Source organism: Eulemur rufifrons, chromosome 30 (assembly GCF_041146395.1).
Source record: "Eulemur rufifrons isolate Redbay chromosome 30, OSU_ERuf_1, whole genome shotgun sequence".
Classification (NCBI taxonomy): domain Eukaryota; kingdom Metazoa; phylum Chordata; class Mammalia; order Primates; family Lemuridae; genus Eulemur; species Eulemur rufifrons.
Genome location: NC_091012.1, coordinates 86,516,543 through 86,531,580, shown reverse-complemented (window position 1 = coordinate 86,531,580; position 15,038 = coordinate 86,516,543). Strand labels below are relative to the sequence as shown.

The following is a 15,038-nucleotide window of genomic DNA, read 5'->3' as shown; positions in this document are numbered from 1 at the left end:
ACTAGCCTGAGCAACACAGCGAGACTCCATCTCTACAAAAAATAAGAAAAACCAGCCAAGCGTGGTGGTGTACACCTGTACTATCAGCTACTTGGGAGGCTAAGGAAGGAGGATCGCTTGAGCACAAGAATTTGAGGTTGCAGTGAGCTATGATGAGGCCACTGCATTTTAGCTCAGGTAACAGAGTGAGACCCTATCTCAATTAAAAAAAATGAATATGCCACATATGGAAAACCACATAGACCCTAAACCCATACTCTTGAAAGACTGGTATAACAAATAATTAACAAGACTGTGGAACAATGAAACAGGTAGTTGGTAAAGGCTGTAGGAGAGAGTGAACTAGGGGTAGTAGGATAAGGGACAAGCAGTAATCAAGATAGCCTTAGGAAGCTGCCAGTTCATCAATTCAACAGTAGAATTAATTAGCAGTAATTGCCAAGAGTAGGGGATATTTGATTTAAATTAAGGTTGGATAGATCAAATTTATTCAGTTTTTCCAACAAAATGAATTGTTACTATTTGATACCATTTTAATGATCCTCATAGCTCAGACAACAATACTGGTTCACGTTTTTAAAATATGCATTCTATATTTTAAAGCAGGCATTAATTTTGCTATATTTTCAAACTAAATTTGACAGTTACCAGTAAATTCAAATATGATTTGGCTATTTTTTTTATTTCAGCATATTATGGGGGTACAAAAGTTTAGGTTATGTATATTGCCCTCCCCCCATCCCCGCCCCGAATCAGGCTATTTTATTCACCATGACTACAGATTCTATATGGGGCTATTTGAGAAAAAAAGTATAAAGCAGCAACAGGTATTTACATAGTGCAATGTATTCCTATCTCTATTCAACCATATAGACATACAGTCATGCCAACAAAATAAATATATGTGCTTTGAATTAGTTATAAATATGGGAGTTTCTTACACAAAGGTGTTTTTTTGTTTTTTTTTTTTTGAGATAGGGTCTCACTCTGTCACCCAGGCTGGACTGCAGTGGCATCATTACAGCCTCTAACTCCTCCTGCCTCAGCCTCCTGAGAAGCTGGAACTACAGGCCCACACCACCATGTATGGCTAATTTATATATTTATTTACTTATTTTAGAGAAAAGGTCTCGCCATGTTGCCCAGGCTGGTCTTGAACTCCTGGCCTTAAGTGATCCTCCCACTTTGGCTAGGAGTAATCCCAAAGTACTGGGATTACTACGGGCATGAGCCACCACATCTGGCCCTACAAAAATTCTTGAATTGACTTTTTCAACAAGGTCTATGTAAAAAAATTATAATATTCCTCTTCCTGTTTATTAACAGACTGGAAAGACTAGATGTCTGCTGTTCTTTCCCTAAAATGATTTATGAAGTAGATGAAATTAGTTCAAAGGAATTACATATTTTTCAGGCTCTTATAAATGTAATAATCACTTCAAAAGACTGCTTAATGCAGAGGCAATTAGGTTACTTACTGAGTTCATTTTCTTTAAAATGAACTGAAGACAGATCACAACAAATGAACTAAGTTTAAACTTTCACAATAAAATTTCATGAACATAGCCTGGAACATGATAACTAGAAGTTATGATGCTTATTCACAATGATCTAATGTTTTAATATATCTTAAAGTAAGCCTATCTTGAATTGGTTTTATGGAGAAAACAGAAGCTACTATTTAGAATGCCTAGCACGTGTCAGGTAAGCTACTTCTCATTTTATAGAGTATACAATTTAGTTCAATCCTCAAAACAACACCATGAAGTAGTAAGTACTCAATTTTTAAGCTCACTTAACCATTGAGTAAACAGGATTAAAGAGGTTAAGTAACTTGCCCAAGGCAACACACAGTCAGTAAGACAGAGCTAGGATTCAAACAGCCCATGATCATTCTATTTTTTTTTTTTTTTTGAGACAAGGTCTCCTCACTCTGTTGCCCAAGCTGGAGTACAGTGACATGATCATAGCTCACTGCAGCCTCAAACTCCTGGGCTCAAGCAATCCTCCCACCCAGCCTCCTGAGAAGCTAGGACTACAGGTGTACACCATCACACCTGGCTAATTTTTAAAATTTTTTTGTAGAGATGGGGTCTCACTATGTTGCCCAGGCTGGTCTCGAACTCCTGGCCTCAAGTGATCCCCCCACCTTGACCTCCCAAAGTCCTGGGATTACAGGCATGAGCCACCATGTGTGGCTGTGATCATTCTAAACCAGAGTTTCTCAAAAGCAGCACTACTGATATCTTGGGCCAGATAATTGTTTGTTGTGGGGAGCTATCCTATCTGTGCATTGTAAGATGTTAAGCAACATCCCTGGTCTCTACCCACTAAATGCTAGTAGCACCCCTCCCCACTGCTGCAACAACCAAAAATGTCTCCAGATATTGCCAGATATCTCCTGGGGAGCAAAATTCATCCCACCAATGTTGAGAACAACTGTTCTCAAATCATTGCTGATCAGAATACAACACAAAACAAAGATCTGGTGATAAAGAAAGTAAACCAAAACTTCCTAGAGCAAGCCCTTAGCACAATGAATAATACACTTTCTAGACCCTGTTTCTCAAAGTATGGTTAGTATAAAGGAGCTTGTTAAAAATGCAGACTTCTATTAATAGCTGGGCACAATGGTGTGAGCCTGTAGTTCCCAGCTATTGGAGAGGCTGAGGCAGGAGGACTGCATGTACTTAGGAGTTCGTGGCTGGAGTGTGCTACGACCATGCCTGTGAATAGCCACTGCATTCCAGCCTGGACAACAGGCTAGACTCCCATCTCTTAAAAAACAAAACAAAAAAAAATGCATCTAGATTTCAACCCCCAATAAATTTGATTCAGTAGGTCTAGGGTAGGTTCCAAGAATATGGAATTTTTATATGTATCCCAAAGTGATTCTTCACATACACTTAAGTTTGAGAACTACAGCTCTACGTTCTAATTCTTAAGGGCAGGGACTACGTTAATGAATTTCTATGTATAACACAGGGAAGTTAAATAAACATTAAGTGATTCAAATGATGCACAACAGGAAAAAAACACACACACCATTCCTAATAATAAACCACATCCTGATCTTCCTGGAACAGTTGAAGAATGTGATATTCTAAATAACTCAAATACAATACCTTAATAATTCTTACTTCTTTCACTACTTGTCTCATCTCTAATATATGGTTTTACAACGGGATTACTCTTTTCTTCAAATTTGAGTTGAAAGCTTTCTTGATCAGGGTAAATCTCTAGCCCTGAAGAACCTTCTCTGGGGTGCTTCTCATCCTTTGTCAAGAACTCATTAAAAATTTTGTTCCGGCCGGGCGCGGTGGCTCACGCCTGTAATCCTAGCACTCTGGGAGGCCGAGGCGGGTGGATCGCTCGAGGTCAGAAGTTCGAGACCAGCCTGAGCAAGAGTGAGACCCCATCTCTACTAAAAATAGAAAGAAATTATATGGACAACTAAAATATATATATACAAAAAATTAGCCAGGCATGGTGGTGCATGCCTGTAGTCCCAGCTACTCGGGAGGCTGAGGCAGGAGGATCGCTTGAGCCCAGGAGTTTGAGGTTGCTGTGAGCTAGACTGAAGCCACGGCACTCACTCTAGCCCGGGCAACAGAGTGAGACTCTGTCTCAAAAAAAAAAAAAAAAATTTGTTCCTCTATCACCTCTACACTCAGTCCCATATTCACTTTCCAAATATTCCTTTATCTTACAAAGTCACAACTCTCAAATGGAAAAGATAAAAAATTTCACATGTGCCCTTCAGGTCCTTCTATTTACTATTTAATAGTATTACTTAAGGCCGGGCGCATCGCTTGAGCTCAGGAGTTCAAGACCAACCAACCTGAGCAAGAGTGAAACCCTGTCTCTACTAAAAATAGAAAAATTAGTCTCCACTAAAAAATAGAAAAATCAGCTGGGCGTCATGGCACATGCCTGTAGTGCCAGCTACTCAGGAGGACAGCTTGAACCTAGGAGTATGAGGTTGTAGTGAGCTATGATGATGCCACTGAACTCTACCAGGAGTGACATGGTAAGACTCTGTATCAAAAAAAATTAATACTTTAAAATTATTAGTAAGAAACACAATTTCCAAGGACTACAGTATTTAAAGGTAATAGATTGGCTGGGCATGGTGGCTCACGCCTGTAATTCTAGTACTCTGGGAGGCCGAGGCAGGAGGATCACTCGAGGTCAGGAGTTCGAGACCAGCCGGAGCAAGTGCGAGACCCCGTCTCTACTAAAAATAGAAAGAAATTAGCTGGACAACTAAAAATATACATAGAAAAAATTAGCCAGGCATGGTGGTGCATGCCTGTAGTCCCAGCTACTCGGGAGTCTGAGGCAGTAGGATCGCTTGAGCCCGGGAGTCTGAGGTTGCTGTGAGCTAGGCTGATGCCACCGCACTCTAGCCCGGGAAACAGAGTGAGACTCTGTCTCAAAAAAAAAAAAAAAAAAAAAAAAAAAAAGTAATAGGTTTATCAAGTGAACCTATTTATCAGCAACTCCCCCAAAAAGCAACTGATTTGGAAACAACTACTGCAAATACTTTTTCCACTAACAGTTCTAAACATTTAAGAAAACATATTGATCCAAAGTTTTTAATTTGCATTGGATATATTTATTTAAAACAAATTACAGTCATTATGGAAAAACACATTAAATTTATAAGCAAAGACAGTCACAATTAGTTGATTTCCCTCCTTCTCCCTGGAGTACATTGGACTATTTTCTAATATTCAAATAAAACAAAAAGAGCAATAATATTCACAATTAAAATATAATATTTACCAACAAAGTAAAGTAAGTTTAAAGTCTTTCTCTTCTCTTAAAACATTTTAATTAGCAGGGTTACAAAATCACCCCACTACTAGAAAGTCAATTAATATCTCTAATCCTGCAAGTAATAATCAAAATGTTAGGTAAATCTAGGACTAGAAAGTATTAAGAAGACCAAGAAAGGGCAGTGAGATAGCAGTTTAATTTCATTCTAACTGCTTGCATAATATTTATCCTGATTAGCTGTAACAAAGTAGCTTAAGCCTTAATGACCAATTCTCCTACTGTCATTGAATATCACTCATCAAAAATGGAGTATAGGAATCCATTAATTATCATTTAAAGCTAAAATCTGATCCTGCCATTCAGATTTCCTTTGAATTTCAGAGTTAACAAAGCTAAGCGGCCTGGCATATGGCTCACACCTGTAATCCTAGCACTCTGAGAGGCCGAGGTAGGTGGATTGTTTGAGCTCGGGAGTTCAAGACCAGCCTGAGCAAGAGCGAGACCTTGTCTTTACTAAAAATAGAAAGAAATTAGCTGGACAACTAAAGATATATAGAAAAAATTAGCCGGGCATGGTGGTGCATGCCAGTAGTCCCAGCTACTCAGGAGGCTGAGGCAGAAGGATTGCTCTAGCCCAGGAGTTTGAGGTTGCTGTGAGCTAGGCTGACGCCACGGCACACTAGTCTGAGCAACAGAATGAGACCCTGTCTCAAAAAAAAAAAAAAAAAAAAAAACCCAAAAAAAAGAAACCTACGCAAAATCAGTCTGAATTCCTCTAAAATGTACCTCCCTTTCCCCCAAAACTTAATTGATTGTATCTTTGTTCTAATATCAGGGTTTATTCACAAAAACTCTTTATTATTTTTAGCTTTCCTAATCATCTACCAGTCTTTAGATGTTAGTAAAATTAAATTCCTGGTTAAACCATACATTTCCTACTCTATTCCTAAATTATGAGTGAGACTGGCTGGGTGTGGTGGCTCATGCCTGTAATCCTAGCACTCTGGGAGGCTGAGGCAGGAGGATCACTTGAGCTCAGAAGTCCAAGACCAGCCTGAGCAAGAGCGAGCCCATCTCTACCAAAAACAGAAAAAAAATTAGCTGGGCATGGTGGCATGCACCTGTAATCCTAGCTACTCGAGAGGCTGAGGCAGGAGGATCACTTGAGCCCAGGAGTTTGAGGTTGCAGTGAGAGGTATGACGCCACTGCACTCTACCCAGGGTGACAGAGCAAGACTCTGTCTCAAAAAAAAAAAAAAAATATAGAGATTACACAGATCTGGAAATTGGCAGATAAAAGGAAACAGTGAACAGAGAAGAGAGCATGTTTAATTCTTAAATGTCATCAGCTCCATTCTCAGTTCACCTGCTTCCTGGATACGGCTAAAACATATCACAGTCCCCTTTCCTTAATTTTTTGGGTGTCTCAAGTTGTTTTGTTTTGCAACTGATACTGAGTCTAGTTCTCTGTAATGAGATATTTTCCAAATAACTGCAGGGTTTTTGTACATGTGACACTTTCATGTGTCAGACAATGTAGAAGTTTTTCCAATGATAGCCTACCTTGTTAAAATATATAGGTGATTCTACTTTCTGAATATTATTCATAAAAACATCACAAAAAGATCAACTGAAAAACATTTTACTACCCAGAGGAACATGATCTCATTTTATTTTGAGACAGAGTCTTGCTCTGTTGCCCAGGCTACAGTGCCATGGCATCAGCCTAGCTCACAGCAACCTCAAACTCCTGGGCTCAAGCAATCCTCCTGTCTCAGCCTTCTGAGTAGCTGGGACTACAGGCGTGTACCACCATGCCTAGCAAATTTTTCTATTTTTAGTAGAGATGGGGTCTCGCTCTTGCTCAAGCTGGTCTTGAACTCCTGAGCTCAAGCGATCCTCCAGCCTCGGCCTCCCAGAGTGCAAGGATTACAGGTGTGAGCCACCATGCCCGGCCTTATTTCATTTTCTAATATTCATCTAATATCTTCTATATGCCAGATACAGTATTAGGTACTTTACAGTCCTCTTCTCATTTAATTTTCACAACAGCCAAAGAAATAGGCATTTTTCCCATTCTAATGATGAGGAAAATCAGACTCAGAATAATTTGCTAAAGATCACTGGGGTTAGGCCGGGCGCGGTGGCTCACGCCTGTAATCCTAGCACTCTGGGAGGCCGAGGTGGGCGGATCCTTTGAGCTCAGGAGTTCGAGACCAGCCTGAGCAAGAGCGAGACCCCATCTCTACTAAAAATAGAAAGAAATTATATGGACAGCTAAAAATATATATAGAAAAAATTAGCCGGGCATGGTGGTGCATGCCTGTAGTCCCAGCTACTCGGGAGGCTGAGACAGGAGGATCCCTTGAGCTCAGGAGTCTGAGGTTGCTGTGAGCTAGGCTGACGCCACGGCACTCACTCTAGCCTGGGCAACAGAGTGAGATTCTGTCTCAAAAAAAAAAAATAAAATTAAAAAAAAAAAAAAGGATCACTGGGGTTAGATTAAAGCACGTCCTCTTTAAAATTTTATAATTTTTTTTAAAACTAAAGGGGGGGCCGGGCGCGGTGGCTCACGCCTGTAATCCTAGCACTCTGGGAGGCCGAGGCGGGTGGATCGCTCGAGGTCAGGAGTTCGAGACCAGCCTGAGCAAGAGCGAGACCCCGTCTCTACTAAAAATAGAAAGACATTATATGGACAACTAAAAATATATATAGAAAAAATTAGCCGGGCATGGTGGCGCATGCCTGTGGTCCCAGCTACTCGGGAGGCTGAGGCAGTAGGATCGCTTAAGCCCAGAAGTTTGAGGTTGCTGTGAGCTAGGCTGACGCCACGGCACTCACTCTAGCCTGGGCAACAGAGTGAGACTCTGTCTCAAAAAAAAAAAAATAAAATTAAAAAAAAAAAAAAAAAAAAGGATCACTGGGGTTAGATTAAAGCACGTCCTCTTTAAAATTTTATAATTTTTTTTAAAACTAAAGGAGGGGCCGGGCGCGGTGGCTCACGCCTGTAATCCTAGCACTCTGGGAGGCCGAGGCGGGTGGATCGCTCGAGGTCAGGAGTTCGAGACCAGCCTGAGCAAGAGCGAGACCCCGTCTCTACTAAAAATAGAAAGACATTATATGGACAACTAAAAATATATATAGAAAAAATTAGCCGGGCATGGTGGCGCATGCCTGTAGTCCCAGCTACTCGGGAGGCTGAGGCAGTAGGATCGCTTAAGCCCAGAAGTTTGAGGTTGCTGTGAGCTAGGCTGACGCCACGACACTCACTCTAGCCTAGGCAACAAAGTGAGACTCTGTCTCAACAACAACAAAAAAAAAACTAAAGGGGGGACCTATCTGCCATCCTAGCATTATAATGGCCATTTTTATTATGCTTCTGTATGCTTTGTGCATTTACTCTTTTCCATATTTCACACTATTTCTCTATTATCATAGATTCCCAGAAATAAAGAATTATGAGTAATTTTACCAAAGATCATGCTTTTTCATTTTTATCATGCTGCCTACCCAAGACAACACCAGATGTGAGGACAAGCAACTTCCCTCCCATTGCAAGGGGAAAATAACTCACCATAGAAGTAAAACCAGTCATTGCAAAAACAAGCCTTTGTGGCCTAGCAGAGACCATACCTTTGGAGTCAGACAGACCTGGGGTGGGATCCCAGCTCAGCTTCTTAGAGTTGTGCTTCTTTGGGCAAGCCCCCAACCTCTCTCATGTTTAGCATCAGTTCCCTCATTTATCAAAGGGCATTAGTACTCACTCTGAAGTGTTAATGTGAGGATTATACATAATGCATGTAAACCATGGTGCCTGGCATGTAGAAGGCATTCAATAAATATGACAGAATAAGTCCATGTTCCAGGGAAAACATCATTAAAGGTGTAAATAAGGAGATAAGGGCCAGGCAAGGTTGCTCACATCTGCCACTGTACTCTACCTGGGGTGACAGAGTGAGACTGTCTCAAAACAAACAAAAAAAAGGGAACTGAACCCCCATCCTCATTCCCCCATACAAAAAAATGAGATAAGTAAGGTAGCATTCCATTTAACAATATACAACTATGAAGAACTTTAGTAATTTTTTTCTGTAGAGACAGGGTCTCACTATGTTGCCCAGGCCAATCTCAAACTCCTGGGCTCAAGCAATCCTTCTGCGTTAGCCTCCCAAAGTGCTGGGACTATAGTCATTAGCCACCCCACACCCTGCCCTGAGTAATTTTTAAACATATTCCTTTAGGGAAGGTGTCCTTTTTAAAAGAATACTTAGATTTTTTTAAGATCATACATTTACCCTATTTAAAGCCAAATCTACTATAGTGGGTAGACTTGGAATTTTTAAAAATGTTTTCAATAATTGACAAAAAATAAATGTTCTCCAACAGAACACCTATATTTTGAAATTATGTATAAGTAGTATCACAGTAATCTTTTTAAAAACAGCCTAAAACATTCTCAATTAGAGGAGGAGGGGTAAAAACTAAAACATCTTTACCAGTCTATATTAATTCCATGTTACTGATGAGAAAACCCAATTTTAGGTTGTAAAATCTAAGGCAACCTGCAAGTGAAAAAACAGATTCCAGATTCTATATGCACACAATTAATTAAATGTTCAATGAGGACATTTTGACAGACACTCCTGGACATGAGGGAAAGAAAAGTAAATAAGCTTCTGCATTCAAGACGCTCACAGTTTAATGGGAAAAATGGGCGCACAAACAATGACAATACAATGTGCCCAATTCATCTCAATTCACCTGGAGGACCCAAGAAAGCTGAGCTGAGGAAGAAGGTACTACTGTTTAAGTTAACACTTGAAGAATAAGAACCTTTAGGTGAATGAAAGGGTGGAGTAACAGAAAAGGAAGATACTCCAGCAAAAGCTCTGTATGTGCGGGGTCGGGGGGCGGGGGGGGGGGGGGCGAGGGAAGGGTGAATGCACTTGCAGGAGTACAGAAAGATCAAAGAAGGCATGTAATGCAGTATAACTAGTACAGGAAGAAGCACACCATAGACAAGCTATAGAGGCCTTTTTATACTCCACAAAATAGGTTGAAGGGTTTTCAGATTAGCAATTCTGGCAGCACTAGAAAGGATGGCTTGGAGGGCAGCCAGTTAAGCAGTTATTGCAATATATTTGCAAATTCGATAAGGGTCTAAAAAGTGGGCCTGCAGGGAAGGGAATTAGACTCTGATTTCTTTAAAATAATTTTTTATTGAGGTAAAATTCACATAGCACAAAATTCATCATATTAACCATTTTAAAGTATATAATTCAGTGTTGATTCCTTTTTTAAAAAATAATCTATTTCCTGCTAGGCCCTCTGTTAGTTCAGTGACATTAAATGAATAAATATAATTTCACTGGTAGAAATGCTAGCTTAAAAAAAGCCTTCACTTTTTCATTAAAAAATAAGTGGTCATTGTACAAATTCAGACAATACTAATATTATAGTATATAAAGTAAAAAGTGAAAATGTTCCCATCATCAACAATCCCAGCTGGGCGGCGGGAGAGGAGAAGCCTGAAAAGTCACAGTGAGCTGGAGCTACTGGAAGATCTGAGGAAGCAGAAAAACCTGTGAAAACTAAGACTGTTTCTTCCAGTAATGGAGGGGAAAGTTCAGGTAGCAGTGCTGAGAAGAGATCAGCTGAAGAAGCTGTAGACCTCCCAACAAAGCCTACAAAGACCTCCAAGTTTGGATTTGCCATAGGTAGTCAGACAAAGAAAGCATCAGCCGTATCCATCAAACTTGGATCAAGTAAGCCTAAAGGGGATGGACATGCTTGAAGCTCTGATTGGGGGGGGGGGGGCTAGGGCAATATACATAACCTAAACTTTTGTACCTCCATAATATGCTGAAATTAAAAAAAGATACTTGACTGAGAGGTTTGATCAGAACCTAAAGCATCAAATAAAAGTGAATCTCTCGTCTAAAAAAAAAAAAAAGAAAGAGATTACTGCTCCAAAAACTCTTTCAGTAGCAGTGGCTTTTAATGAAGATGACGGTAGTGAACCAGAGAAAATGCCTCCAGAAGCAAAGATGAGGAAGAATATTGGAAGGGATATATACCAACATCAGGTGGACCAAACTCCTTCAATAAAGGAAAGCATGGGTTTCCTGATAACCAGAAGCTATGGGAACGAAATATAAAATCTTATCTTGGAAATGTCCATGACCAAGACAATTAAATGATATATTTTGAAACTGGGGTGTGGGGTGGGTGTAAAGTTAAAAGGAACAGTTTCCTTTTTTAAAGAATGGTATAAGACTATCTTTGGAGATGCTTTTTTTTCATTTTTTTAAAGATTGAGTGGTACACTAATAAATGAGAGTTTGAAATTAGAGGTAATTTATGTTTTATACACAGATTTCAAGACATTTGCTAATTTTGTAGTTTCATTTGATTAGTTTCCAAAGGTTACATATAATAAAGAAATCAGAAATGGGACCTTTTTAAGAATTGCATATTTTTTAAGACACAACTATTAGCACATTGAAAGGGAAGCAAAAAGTTATTGTCTATTTAAGACTGCAAGCAGTTACTCTCTTAACTCCCTCATTACCTGAACTGTCTGGCTCCCAGGAACAGCCTTATAGAGAGAGGGAGTACTGTATCGGGAGGGAAATGTTACTAAACTATTGACTGAAAGTAAATTTAGATAAAATTAAAATACAGCTTTTTTTTCCTTATGGGCATTTCTTTTGTTTCAAGTCGACATAAACTTGGTATTGCACTGCTATCCGTGGATATAGATCTTAGCTCTTTTTTTAAAAAAAATAAATTAAAAATTTTTATGTTAAAAAAAATCCCAACTGCCCAGATAACCACTATTAAGGGATTGTTGTGTATCCTTACAGAGATTTCTCTGTACATATATGTACACTTACATATACGGTTTGTTGTTTTTAATATAAAAGGCTTCTAGGATGTAAAATTATGTATTGCTCTGCATCTTGTATTCCATATAACAATGACTTGGGACCCTCCCAAGAAAGCACATCAATCTCTACTTCCAATGCATGATGAGTCTGTTCACTTCACCACACGTTTGATAACGGTATATTTTTTAAATCTTACTTTTTGCCAATCTAATAAGTAATTTGTTGTTTTAATTCACTAGCTTATTTTTTCTTATGGAATAGTTCAAATATTCAGAAACATAAAGATAGCTTCTTAATTCAGCTCAAGTTGACAAGCATCTGAAATGTTTAACTGGTATTTTTAAAGTGCGTGTACAGGTTTTGTGTACTACAGGAAACACAAAATGTACAGAAAATGGCATTAGAATGACTGACCTAGGGCTTAAGTCCTTGCTGTGCAATAGTTAACTGTGTAAACTTAGGACTCCATTTTTCTCATCTACAAAATTAAAACATATAAATAATTGTTAGTAATCTTTTAAAGCTCTAAGAGTATTTGGCTCTACCCAGGAGTTTGAGGCTGCAGTAAGCTATAATCGTGCCACTGCACTTTAGCCCGGGGAACCAAAGTGAGACCCTGTATCTAAAAAATAAAAAACAAACAAAAACCAAAATAAAACAAAAAAAGAGTATATGGCTCTAAATCACAAATGTTTCAAAACACTATGTTAAAATTCTTCTGCCTGGTTTGTTTAATGGTGAGTAAAAAATACTGTGTCTCCTCCACTTCCTAAAGCCTATAAATTCCACAAGGAAAGCTTAGTTTTCTTTATTTATGTATACCAAGCACCTAGAACAGTGCCAAGCACGCTTGATATCTGTTGAATGACTGAAAATGGTTACGAGGTTTCACTTTGGTAAGTTGCTTTGAAACAATTATTTGGACAGTGTAACAAACATGGCATAATTTCACTCTTCGGTCTAATTCTCACACTCCAGAAGTGAAATTGCTAGACAGCTGTTACACTTCATTCAGAGATTTATATCTGCCTACAGTAGAAAGGCTCAGATACTCTACCCTCTGGATCTAAAGTCAAACTCCCCACCCCCAACACCCGATGAGGCCCATACTCGAAGAAGTGTCAAAACTGGTAGCTACGTATAATCACAGGCCTATAGAAGCCGGGTTGTCGCCTACCCCATTCCACTCTCAGACTGTACATCCCCAGAAGACAAGGAGTTACAGTTGCTTTTCTCACGAATCGCACAACTCTGAAATTGGCGGAATTGAAGCCACCAAAGGCACAGAACTGGCGGGGAGACGGGGAGAAAGAGGTAAGAACGAGCGAACAGACCCTCTTAAGCTCCACTCATTGGGAAAAGCCCGTGTTGCTGGAAACCGCGTCCTCACCTCCTTCTTTCTTTGGGCAAAGGCCGAAGGAACCTCGTAAACGAGCAGCAGCGCCGCCGCCATAGTCGCAGAGACACAGCAAAACCACCAACGCGCTGCCATGTTCACTCCTTTCCTTCCTACAGAAGAAACTTTCCTCCTGCAGGCTCTGAGGGTGGGGCGTGAGAACAGGCAAACCAGCCCCTTGCCTTTCCTCATTGGTCCAGCTCAGTCCGGCCCCGCAACCCCTCATTTTACATCACAGCGCTCTGCGGCTAGTCGCCCGCTAAAAGACAGATCACTCCTAATTGGTCCCCGTTAGCCAATACAAAATGGACAATCTGGAGGTTTTTCATTGGTTCGCAAAAGATGACGGGCCGCCCCTTTCATTTCACGTAAATATCTCGCGCTCACCAGCACTTCAAACACGCATGCGCAGTTGTAAAATGTTGAGGCTTTTCGCAGTGCAAAATGGCTTGAGGTTGGTAAAACGCAATCGTTTTCCCAAAGACTCAATTGGAAGTCCTTGAAATTCCTCTTTCGTGTAACAGTCTAGAAAAATGGGACCACTTGAGTGAGAAGCGCTGTATTCGTCCCTCATTCTGCCTCCAAAGTACTTCAAATTAAAATGAAAAAAAGTCAAACTAGGAAAGCAAAAATGTATCTAGTATCAACTGAGGGAGATTTTTAAAAGTAAATATGAACAAGAGCTTGTTGAATACCTCTTGTGTCCTAGGAACTGTGCCAGGAGCGCTGAGTAAAAAAGAACATCAAAAATAATTTTTTAAAGTTTTTGTTCATGACATTTTTTTTAGTTAAATTCCTTGACTTCATTAAAGCGCCAAGGACTTAAATTGTGGGTTAGAGACAGCAAATGGCTTCTTTTCTATTTATTATTTTGTTTCTGGGATGGGTGCAAACGTAAGGTTGTAAAGAAGCAATTTCCCTCTTTAAAGGTTTTCGGTTGTAGTCTGTTTTCATTGAACATCCAAGTCTCTCATCTAAAAAAAATTAAAATCCTACATAGCTGAAGAAGTTTCCATTTATTTGACCCAGTTCTGTTTTTATCTTAGTGGGTTGTAAAACTGGGATGATTTTAATCTAGAGAATAGTAATATACTCAAGAAAAACACCAACAAGATAAAATCAATCTGCCTATAATTTGGATTTATTTTGATGGTGTGGAACATATGATTACTCTTTTAAGATCTGCTGGAAAAAACACAGGAAAATAATTTCATTATGTTGGAGAGACAAGGAGATGGGTATGGAAAAAATACCTGGTTCTGAAGTGAAGAGATGTAAAATAGAGATATGGAAAATATTTAAAATCATTATGGACATTCATATTAAGAAAAATACAAAATAAAAGTACACTGAGATGTACTATATGATTTCATTTATATGACATTCTGGAAAAGGCAAATCCATAGGAACAGAGAACAGATTAGTGGCAGTCAGAGGCTGGGGGTAAGGAGAGGGGTTGATGACAAAGAGGCCACATAGGGCATTTTTATGGTGCTTGAACTGTTTTGTCCTTAATTGTGGTAGTGACATGATTTTACGCATTTGTCAGACTCATAGAACTGTACATCAAAGAGTGAATTTTACTACATGTGTATTTAAAAAATAAAAATTAAGGTAAATTTTAAAAGTTTAAAAGGGTTATCTCGCCTATTGGCAAAAATCCAAAAGCTTGACAATACATGCTGTCAGCAAGGCTGTGGGGAAACAACCACCCTTTATACATTGCTGGTGTGAATGCAAAATGGTACAACATTTATGGGGGTTAATGTGGCAATATCTAATAAAACCACATATGCATATATCATTTGATCCAGCAATCCCATTTCTAGGCATCTACCCTGGAGAGAGATATCTAACAATATGAAAATATGTGTACAGAGTTATTCATTTCAGCATTATTATAATCTAAATGTTCTTGAAACTACCTAAATGTTCAAACATAGGAGACTGATTGAATATAATGTCATACA

The 15,038-nt window shown here is 39.3% G+C and overlaps 1 protein-coding gene and 1 pseudogene across 1 annotated transcript in view; one reads left to right on the top strand and one right to left on the bottom strand.

The window, feature by feature from the left end:
* Window positions 1–13,293, bottom strand: part of MAGT1 (magnesium transporter 1) — a 47,936-nt gene extending 34,643 nt beyond the window's left edge. Inside the window, exon 1 of the mRNA XM_069464375.1 lies at window positions 13,063–13,293. Coding sequence (XP_069320476.1) covers window positions 13,063–13,260 — 198 coding nt within the window. The 5' untranslated portion in view covers window positions 13,261–13,293. The remainder of the gene's footprint in view (window positions 1–13,062) is intronic.
* On the top strand, window positions 2,375–10,978 carry LOC138378354 (PEST proteolytic signal-containing nuclear protein pseudogene; annotated as a pseudogene).
* Window positions 13,294–15,038: the final 1,745 nt, after the last annotated feature.